This window comes from Cyprinodon tularosa, unplaced genomic scaffold, assembly GCF_016077235.1.
Source record: "Cyprinodon tularosa strain WSP-4 unplaced genomic scaffold, ASM1607723v1 ctg70, whole genome shotgun sequence".
Classification (NCBI taxonomy): Eukaryota; Metazoa; Chordata; class Actinopteri; order Cyprinodontiformes; family Cyprinodontidae; genus Cyprinodon; species Cyprinodon tularosa.
In genome coordinates, this window is record NW_024039452.1 from 730,604 (window position 1) to 741,147 (window position 10,544).

Consider the following 10,544-nt stretch of genomic DNA (forward strand, 5'->3'; position numbering starts at 1 on the left):
TAATTTATTATGTATGAGCTGAATATTTTAACAGATTTAACATTTATTTTTATATTTTTATTGCTGAATTTTTCCTACTCTGCATGTTAGGAATCCAGTTTGTGTGGGTTATTTTTGTGTTTTTCTTTCTCCACCACCAGGTGGTGCCCTGTTCCTCGTTGGGCCTCCCTGCACACCTGCAGCTCGTTGGATACCGGAGGAGTATTTGAGCAGCGGGCTGTCACTACCTCGTGTTTGCCAGTTTTGGGTATTCTAGACAAGCTGAGATTAGCAGAGTCTAACCGAAGCTTTGTTTCTCGGAGTCTAATCTTGTTTTTATCTTTGCTCTTCGGCAGGAAGCCTTTCCTGTGTAACTGGATAACCTGGACCTTCTCCTCCTGGAAGGATTATTGAGTACACACTGAGCAGGGGTAATCCTCCACATGATCTGTTCAAGTCCTAATCAGAAAACCAACTGACAGTTCTCTCCTTTACCCCTCTGGGTCCAATGTATGTCTACCTGTCCGCTCTCCAATGAGTTCCCTCTCCTCTGGATTAATTCCCCACAAACTGGATTCAAGGATTAACTAGAACCCCCCTCAACCGTGAGTTTCTCTCCAGCTATATTCAAGCCTCAGTCAATTTTCCTACGGTCCCTGAACTGATCACTGTGACATCTTCTTTAGACTTTCCTGTTCCGGTTCACCAGTCCACTGAGTTCCAGCTCCTACTTCTGTGTTTCATCAACATTCAATAAAGCTGTTAAACTTTTTCCCTTGGTCTCTGAGTGGTTCTCTGTGGGTCAGATCCCTTAAACCAATTATGACACTGTAAAGTTCAGTACATTTTATTAGGATTCTATTTGAAAGAACAAGGATGGTTCCTTGACCTAGTGCAGGTGGTTGAAAACACAATGACTCTGACATCACAATCAGAAACACTGAAGTGTTGACATCCCTGTTGTTGTTTGCTCTTTTTACACTTATTTGTTTTTATGCACAAACATTGATGCATGTTTGACTCGTTTTTCAAACCATCCTTCTCAGTTGCACATTTACACGGAGTGTATGCGTTAAACTGTACTACAATTTTGATTATGCCTTTAGAATCGCCCTTGGTGTTCAGAATCGTTCGTTTTGTCATCAACTTTTCATTGTTGTGTAAATCTGTCTGTACGCTTCAGTTGTGTCATCACTTGGCTGCTGGTTTACCTGAATGTTCCCTGTCAAATTTTTTTACGGACGATTTTTTCCCGGTTCTATTCTATTCTGTCATTATCCCCAGTAGGGATCAGACTGTTCAGTGAAGCTCATGGAATTTATAAAAAAAAACATAGACTTGCCATATAGATTCCCACTATCTCTGTCAGATGACAAAACAGATACCACATGATCAACACCCTCCCTCCCAGACCACATACACAATCAGAAACAAGATAGAAACAAATATCAACTGATCTTACTGATCACTTTCTCCCGCAGTCTAATATATTAAACGACTATAGCTGACGCTTATATTAGTGTAAATATACGCACGGAAAAAACGGACTATTTGGTCCTGTAAATATTACCTTGCTTTTTTATGTAAAATCTTTGCAGATTGCCATGTTATTGGCTTTACTTCAAAATGACACATTTAATTTAATTTCTTAATAAGAATTTATTTATAAATCTATATGCATTAAAAGACAAGTAAATTTAATACATTTTACCTTTGTACATACATCAACTAGTGATGCAACCTGGACACATCATCAGTGATATTACCTGGTATCATAGAGTGTTTCGGGTCTTTCAAACATCATACACTCTCCTCCAGGCGACCCAGCCAGGGTTGATCAGACCCCAGCTTGTGTCCAGGTAGCGCTACCCTACCCACGTATCTCCTCTCCTGATCCACAACCACCGCGAGGCAACCTCTGCTGCCTCTGTGGCCTCCTTGATGGCCCTTTGCTTGCTGGCCCCTGTGATGCCCAGCATGCTGTACACCCTGCAGAGGGACTGGCCAGCAAACCCTCTGCATCCCACCTCAATGGGCTCGCACCTTGCTCGCCACCCATTGAGCAAGGTGCTGTGTCTCTCAGGGTGCAGTTGAAAACTTTCCCCAGAAAGTATTGGCTTTACTTCAAAATTTAATTTAATTTCTTAATAAGAATTTATTTATAAATCTATATGCATTAAAAGACAAGTAAATTTAATACATTTTACCAAAACTTAACACATGCAAGTAATATGTATTTGGATATTAGGAGTAAATTGGTGCCTTTTTCCTGGCCTCACCTTTTTTAGGTCAAAAATTGAAAATATTGTTTCTTTGTTGGCTCAATTGAGACACAGTTTGTAGCACTGTTGCCTTGAAGCAAGAGATTCTGAGTTCAATGCTTGGTCCGGGGTCTTCTGCAGGGGTTTGCATGTTCTACCCATGCATACATGGGTTCTCTTCGGGTACTCCCACTCTCTACTCTCAAAAATATGATTGTAAGGCTAATTGGCCTCTCTAGATTCTCTTTGTATGTCAATGACTGTATTTCTCTGTGTAAAATTTACTAGCAAAACAAAAGTACATGTTGATAAGAAAAATTTGGTAGTAATGTTAGTAAAATTAGGCAGAGTGTTGACCTAGTGGTTGGAGCAGTGCACTTGTGCTCTGAGAAGGTTGCAAGTAACTGGTTCAATCCCCACAGCCTCCATTCAGGTTTCCTGAGCAAGGCTCTTAACCCCACACCGCAGCCCACTGCTCCCAAAGGGTTAAATGCAGAGATTGAATTTCCCCATTGTGGGATAATAAAGGAATTTACATTTACAAGTTACCAAAAAAACTGAAAATGCTGAATTATTTATAGCATATGAACAGTTTATCTAAGCCATTGAAATTATTAGAATGTATATTTAGGAAAAGGGAAGGGTAACCTGCCTTCCTTTAACCCTTTAAAGCCTGATCCAAGAATAAAACAAAACAGAAAATTACTTTTTTTTGGTTTAAAGTCCTTATTTGGCCTTTTAACAAAATATGTAAAAAGAAAAAACAGAAATACATTTTTGATATTAATAATTTATTACTATGCGATAAGTCAAAATGATTTTTTGTGTAGTCTTCTGCCCTCTGTTATCAGGTATATCTGATTGTGTACAATAGGATTTTGAGCAAAGTTTTTACCATTAAATTATGCAAAAGGTGACAGACGCAAAACATTTCAGAAACCGTATGTATCAAATATGATACATTTGGCATTACAGGGTTAAATGTTGAGCTTCTGAGTTTGCGTATGTCAAATAAAATTTTAGGCAAATAAAATTCTTGAAAAAAAGACACAAAAAAATTAAAACAGAAATCTACTTTTTTTTTATTATTTGTATTATGATTTTGGAAAGACATTCTTCATTGGACCATTAGGGTGGAAAAAAATAATTTGATGAAAAATAAAGTAGGGTATGAGACAACTGAAACAAATTGACCATCCGGAGAAAATGATGTGAGAAAAGATTACAAATGAAACTCAAACATTACAAGTAGGTTGAATGGTAAGAGGCAATCAAATGAACTCTTTAATTCTTGTTTAGGAATAAACTTAGGAAATCCACTGGCTCCTCCTGGCCCTCCTTTATCTCTGCATCTTGGCAGAAGCTTGGGGGGTTGAGGCGATCAGGATCTTCAATCCCAATGACGTTGTTGAAATAGCTAACAGAGAAACAGGATTGAGGATTAACAATGTGGAACTTTTACATTTTAACTAAAGCATATTTGTAATATTGAAACTTACCTTGCCACCAGCCATCCATAATCTTTTGTTTGGTATGACCAGCTGACAGGAATGCAGCCAAATTCTGTGACCGTTGCAATGTACTTTCCTGAAGGAAAAGAGAGTAAAGTTGCTCATAAAATTGGCTGAATGAATGGATAACCAAGGAAGCTATAATCATATGAAGGCCTCTCACCTGACTGCTCTGGTATATCTCCCATCCAGCTGTTTACCAGCAGGCCTTGCCCAGGTCCAGATGAACTTCCCAACACAACCTGTCCTAACAGAGAGGCGTCCTTTGGAATAGCAACTGGGTGAAATTCTGCCTTAAAAGGCTTCTTTATACAGGTGTGGTTATGTCCATGGATCTCATACATGACAGCCTGATTAGGGAAAAAAAAAAAAAAAAGGCGAGAGCAGCAAAAGGTTAAGGTTGCAGACAGCTCAGGTGGAAAATTATGGAAAGCGGCTGCAAAAAAAAAAAACAATTTATGAAAAAACACCCTGTTTGCTTATAGAAGAAGGTTTTTTGATTGGCTAACCTTTTTGACCATAAAGAATACAAAATGCTTTATGCAGTGGAAAAACTAACACTAAAAACCTCCTGAAATCTACAGAATACAACTAAAAAAATAGAAATATGGGTGCATAACATTTTAAATGACTCAAACTTATATATTAACACTTATGTCATTTATTACCACATTAGATCCTACCAGGATCATTCATTATGGATGCTTAACTTTGCTGTTATGTATCATATTGTACAAGTTTTATGGTATTTATAACTCACATCTAGAGGTTTATTGCTAGTTTAGATCATCCTTGGCCTTAAAAACTGGTAACCACTCTCCCACAAGAGAATATGTCTTTCTTTATGCACTGACCACAGGTAATCATTTACCATTGCTCCATTTCATTTGGTTTGCGGCTGCTTTGTCTCATTTATGGTGATGAGATTGTGGTTTTCTAAAATTACACCTTTTCAAATCTTTCTAAATATTAAACTCTGACTTTATATCCAAACAACAGATTTCACTTGCTGGGAACATTTTGAAAATAATGTTATCACTACTGTTTTACTGAATATTCAAGTCAATTTTTACATCTGATAAACATTAGTTTTACTCTGAAAAGTATGTTTGACATATTAATGTGTCAGTCACCTCTCTGTAGAGCAGCAGGGCGTCATAGGTGAAGGATTTATTCTCGTAGGCGCCCAACTCCATGATTCTTACTCTGTGTCCGATTCCATCATACAGGTACTTGGCGTAGGTCCACAGCTTTTCATTCTGTGTGGACTGTAGAGCCAAAGTGTGAGTCTTAATATGCATAAAATACATCTGCTAGATAGCTGTGCTCAAGTTTTACTCAGCTAACAAAAACCTTACCACAGTAAGGCCTCCGCTGAGAAGGGGGGGACTTGCTGTAAAGCAAAAACATTTTTTTTTTCACAGAAACGCATTGAAAATCAGAAATTACTGGTCTAATGTCTGTTTAAGGATAAAAGTGAGAAATGATAAACAAATGTTGAGAGATCAGAAATTAGAAGCTGATTTAAAAGTAAAATATCTCCTTACCGCATGGATGGGGCTTATGTGCCAGGCAGGTTGCCAGCAAACATGCGAGCAAGACAAGGAGTCTCATATTTTTTGAGGAGCGGATTCGGTCACTATCTGTGAGACTGTGCAGTTGTATGTGAGGGTTTTCACCTCCTTATAAACACTCTGAGTCTTAGAAACACAGACCTTTGTTTCCAGGTTTTAGCTCCACCCCTGGCAGCTGCACAGGTTCAAGCCATAAATAAAACAACTGCTCTCAGACATGCAATAAAACCTTATAACAGCTAGGATCTCTATATTGACGGGAGGCATGTTAATGTTTCATTAAAGTATGTTTTTTCTTTTTGTCAATTTAGTATTCTTTGGATTACATTATGAAATAGAATCTATGCTCATGTTTTGTTCCACATGTGACTTTTCACTCAGAGGAGGGCTGGGCTGTCAGTGGGGTTCTACAGTGGGTCAGGGGTGAAGAATGTTGTTTATGCTCTTAAAGGAGAAGACGCTCCTAAACTAAGGACTGGACTTAAGCTGACAAGGCTCGTGTGGTGTGAATGTTTAATGCATGACACCATAGTCATATGACAGAGAGGTGTGTAATTGCAATCATGGGACAAAAGCACCTGCAGGGGACTTTTATTTCTGCTTTATTATGGTTTAACCGAAAAATCTTTGATACCTTATTCACTGATTACGTAGATATAATTACTAGCATTTATTCCAGTGATCTGTGTATATGTAGAATTCTGGTAAGGTTTCTGGTTTAAAATAAACTGCAGAACCAACTGCAATTCTTGGAACAAAACTATATGAGACAAAAGATGTCTCCTTTCCTAATAGATCTAAATCTAAAGCAAAATTCTTTGTAAAAAATACTACTAACTCATAAAATCTTGGATTTGAGCTATTTGTAAACACATCTACTTAATCAAACTTTAGACTTAGGCTTACACAAACTTTATTGTCATTTTGTACACACTGGGTGTATACAAGATGAAATTACGTTGCTTGCAGCCTACAGCAGTAAAATGAGCAGCTGGCAACAGTGAAATGAACATTACAGTTATAAAGTACAGCAGTGATCATCATGTAAACAGGACAGGAGAAAAAGCAAAACCAGTTTAAATAGATTCCTTAAGATTTTGCATTGTGATTTTACACACATATGTTGTGCAAGTTTACAAGATTATGAATATATTGAATAACTAGAAATGAAAGTTATAGTTAATTAATGGTTCATTCAAATCAAGGGTAAAGCGAATTAATTATTAGTTGGATGATTATAACTGTAATTTCCTTTCTGACCAGGGTTCTTAGTCTCTTACATAAAAGGTTGGACTCCTGAATCGGCTGTTTAATTTTCAATTGTCTTTTACCAGTTCAGTAATTTAGACCTTGACTATTAGCAAAGTTATTAATCACCAGCCAAATAATTCTGTCTGTTCATTCGGATGTTGCTGAAAGAAGAGTTGAATCCAGCCTGAGTGATAAATCGTTCACTGTATAAAATAAACACAAAAGTCCCAGAGTTAAAATACAAAAGTACCTTTAACTAATGATTACACAGTATTATTATTTGTAATAACTACGCATTATTATAATTTCCAATAATGAAGTATTATTATTTCCAATAACTACGCATACACTGAACACTACTGAAAATAAGCAGGAATAACCAAATAAAAGGGGGAGAGGGGTTTAAGAGTCACTCTGAGAGTCTCTGAGGAATGTTCGAGTTTCAAGGATTGAAAGTGTCCTTAAAATAGTAGCAGGTAAATGTGAATAAAACGGCGCAGTTTCATTCAGTTTTATGGTGAAGAATGAAAATTGACTCAGGAATGTATTAAACAGCAATGAGGCTGTAAGAGAAATGGCTTATCATCCCTAACAATAGTCCCATTTACACTACCCTTTTGAAACTTTGCCGAGAACGGTCCGAGCATAGTAACTTAGATAACTGCTGAGTATAAATGGAATGCAACTGAACTTTTTCTTCCCGGAAACAACCGAACCGCGCCAACATGGTACTAGTGCAACAGCAGGGTTCGGCGCCGTTCAGTTGTGCCTCGGTTCTCTGATAACAAAGAGCTCATGAGCAGGCCGCGTTATGTCCTATTTACAGTCAGCTGATTCATTTCGAGGGTTCTCCATCATGTCCTGCTTATGTAATTCACAGATCTCTTCACCTGTTCACAACACAAACTTTTTCTCAGCCTATTAACAATAAATGACATAAAAATAATGTGTTGTGACCTGGGATGATGCAGAGATCGAGGCTCTCATTGAAATTTGGGCAAAGGACGCTATCCAGGCGCATACATTTTGTGTTCTGTAATTCCCACCTTGAGAACTATAGTATCATGGACCGCCGATAGGAGGCAAGGAACCGTGCTAGCGTGATGAGTAAATGGTAGTAATGGCAATTTCGAAGACGGATGAACCAATAAACCAATTTGACACAACTGGCCAAAAGTCGAAACAAGCTCGAAACATTTGACATACTTTTGATTGCAAGTTCTAAAAATGCTTTTACTAAACGAAAGTGAACAAAACGCCTGGTTCTGCTGGAGGTTTCTAACTGTTAAAAGGGAGTTTTTCCTCTCCACTGTCACTACAAGCATGCTTAGTGTGAAGGATTGTATTTGAGTCAATGAGTCAATGCAATCAACTGGTTTTCCTTTGATAGAAAACTTTGAATCAATTTGACTGGATGATCTGGTTGAACTGTAAAGTGCCTTGAGATGACATGTGTTGTGAATTGGCGCTATAGAAATAAACTGAATTGAAAAGAAATAGAAAAAACAAACAAAATAGAGTAAATCATTTATTGAAACAAAGATGGAGGCAAAATGAACAAAGCTGTGTTATGTTACTATATAAAGGAACTTTCTTTTACTCATCTTTACAGCAGTGTTTCAGTACCAGTGTTGTTACAGTTCTGACTGATTGGGTCGATACCTTTATTCATTTTCAGTCAAATTTCAGCTGTCGAACCGATGGCTTCACATTTGAACCCTGAATATTTTATTACGGAAATCTGTTGTTAAACAACACGTTGACTGCAAAATTCAAAGATCATGTGAGTGCAAAACGAGACTCAGTTGGCTCCTCCTTCACCACATTACTATGAGGTATTTGCGCTGTTACACAATAGTAGTTGCTTGTTTTCCAAACCCACGTTTTGCAATGTTGTCAATCAGTTCAAAAGTTCTACTGATGATTAGCCCAAAACCCCTTTTATCTATTATTATTATTGAATTATCATATATATATATATATATATATATATATATATATATATATATTATCATATAAATATATATATATATATATATATATATATATATTGCATATTATATTATTTAATTTTGTTCACTGTTCATTTTGACATTATGGACGTGCATGTCCAAATTATTTTAGTACATCCAATAAGTCGGTGTGCCAATGTTAATATGTGCAAACCAGTCTGGTTCCGCCCACTGAATTAAATAAATAGCAAGAGATCTTTATAGAGCACTTTACATTGGCGTCCTATCTCTAAGTTCTGCAAACTAGAGTAAAAAAAAAAAAATATGAAAATAACTAAAGTTAAATGTAAAAAATGAAATGTCATAAGACATGAGAACACAGGTGCTAATGTACAAAACATAACTATGCTTTATGCCTTGAGAGAGAAAACTGATACGAGGAGTAAGAGGTGAAAACTTTTATCTCCCACCGCTTTTTTTATACATAAACATACCACAATATTTAAATTCTGTAATTTCTTTTTTGATTGGGGCAATCAAAAATAATAAAGGCACTAATACAAAAAAAGGTTTTTATGCATCTGCTGAATTGCGAACAAAAATCCCCTTGCACCTTGTTTAAAGATCGGCTATGTGTGTATAAAGACCTTTGCACCTTTTTAAGATATGCAAACACTATAAAGATCAGGTGCTAATACTGGTTCTTTACTGAGTTAGGAAAGTAGAAAATACAAATCATGTTTAACTTGGAGTTCTCTGTTATTATACATTGTTTTATTACCTGTGATGATGCTTCTAATAAATAAAATAAATTAAAAATAGATAGCATTCTAAAGTTCTTATGGGTCAGTCAGATACAAACTGGAAAACCTAAGTTACTGCCATTTTCTTTTATTATTATTTTTTTTTTTAGAGATGAGGGATGTCTTTAACGCAACCTATATTTTAATACATTGCAAATAATTTCTTTTGAAATACTGAAATAGTTTCTAATAACTGAATATGTCGCATTAATAAAACACGCAATGAAGAAACATATTTAGGAAAGTATATTCTGTCAATAGAAAGATAGAAGGTAGTGACTGTTGTCCCAAAAATTCAGGAATTAAAAAGGATTACACTGAGGATTCGGCACACACACTCTACAGCTCTTATTCAGAATTCAAACTTCTGAAAGTATTTTAAATATGAAATTATTCCATACTGTTCAATAAATGATAAGTGTTTTGAATTAAGAGTAATTTTCATTTGAATGTGCTTTACTGGAGGCATCCATGTTTGTCAAGGAACACTACTGCCACCTACCGGTTTGTGACGTCACAGTGCGGTATCGGCTGTTGATCAAGTCCCAGTGCTGTATCTGGTGTTTGTCCAAAGTCATCTTGAAAACATTCTTCTTCAAAATGTCGGCTACATATTACGTGTTTTTTTTTTTCTCTGGGCAGAAGTTCAATGGCAAATCCTCCCTCTTCAAATTGACAATCCAACTATGAACCCTTGGTGGATCATGCTTTGGAAAGGTGAAATTCACTTGACAGAAAAGTGAAATTCACTTTTAGCCGATGCATTACAACATCCAACTGCATTGTCAATTTAACTATAGCTCTGGTGAATTTCCAAGAGGAAATCAAGCAGGGAGAATAGTCTAAGGCAGAGGTCTTCAACAGGGGGTCCGCGGAGGTACTGCATGTGGGTCGCGAAAGTTTTGGTTGATTAGACTTTTTTTTATATTCCCCCCTGCAATTTTTTCCACTAATTGAAATGTCTTTAAATCCACATTAACATGAATTCAACAGACTGTAGTAAACATATAAATGGAGGCAGAAGATGTCTTCCAGTCATCAATGCACACCAGAGATGGCAAAAGTACTCACTTTCCGTACTTGAGTAAAAGTACAGATACTTGTGTTAAAAAATACTCCGGTAAAAGTGGAAGTACTGATTAAACTTCTTTACTCAAAGAAAAGTAACAAAGTACAGGCTTGTAAATTTACTTAAAGAATAAAAGTAAAAGTA

At 36.5% G+C, this 10,544-nt stretch overlaps 1 protein-coding gene across 1 annotated transcript; it reads right to left on the minus strand.

Moving 5' to 3' along the window:
- Positions 1–3,300: 3,300 nt before the first annotated feature.
- Positions 3,301–5,460, minus strand: LOC119772092 (ependymin-like). Its single transcript, XM_038268385.1, has 6 exons — positions 5,299–5,460; positions 5,110–5,144; positions 4,885–5,019; positions 3,915–4,101; positions 3,740–3,827; positions 3,301–3,657 (listed from the first exon to the last, which is right to left on the minus strand). The coding sequence occupies exons 1-6, from the start codon at positions 5,363–5,365 to the stop codon at positions 3,525–3,527; spliced, it is 645 nt and encodes a 214-aa protein (XP_038124313.1). The 5' UTR covers positions 5,366–5,460; the 3' UTR covers positions 3,301–3,524.
- Between the last annotated feature and the right edge of the window lie 5,084 nt (positions 5,461–10,544).

Excerpts from the sequence above, each read along its gene's own strand:
- LOC119772092 (XM_038268385.1), bottom strand. The coding sequence starts at position 5,365 with ATGAGACTCCTTGTCTTGCTCGCATGTTTGCTGGCAACCTGCCTGGCA. Across the intron at positions 4,102-4,884 it reads CCCTGCTGCTCTACAGAGAG|GCTGTCATGTATGAGATCCA; the intron begins GTGACTGACACA and ends TTCCCTAATCAG. Across the intron at positions 3,658-3,739 it reads TATGGATGGCTGGTGGCAAG|CTATTTCAACAACGTCATTG; the intron begins GTAAGTTTCAAT and ends TTTCTCTGTTAG.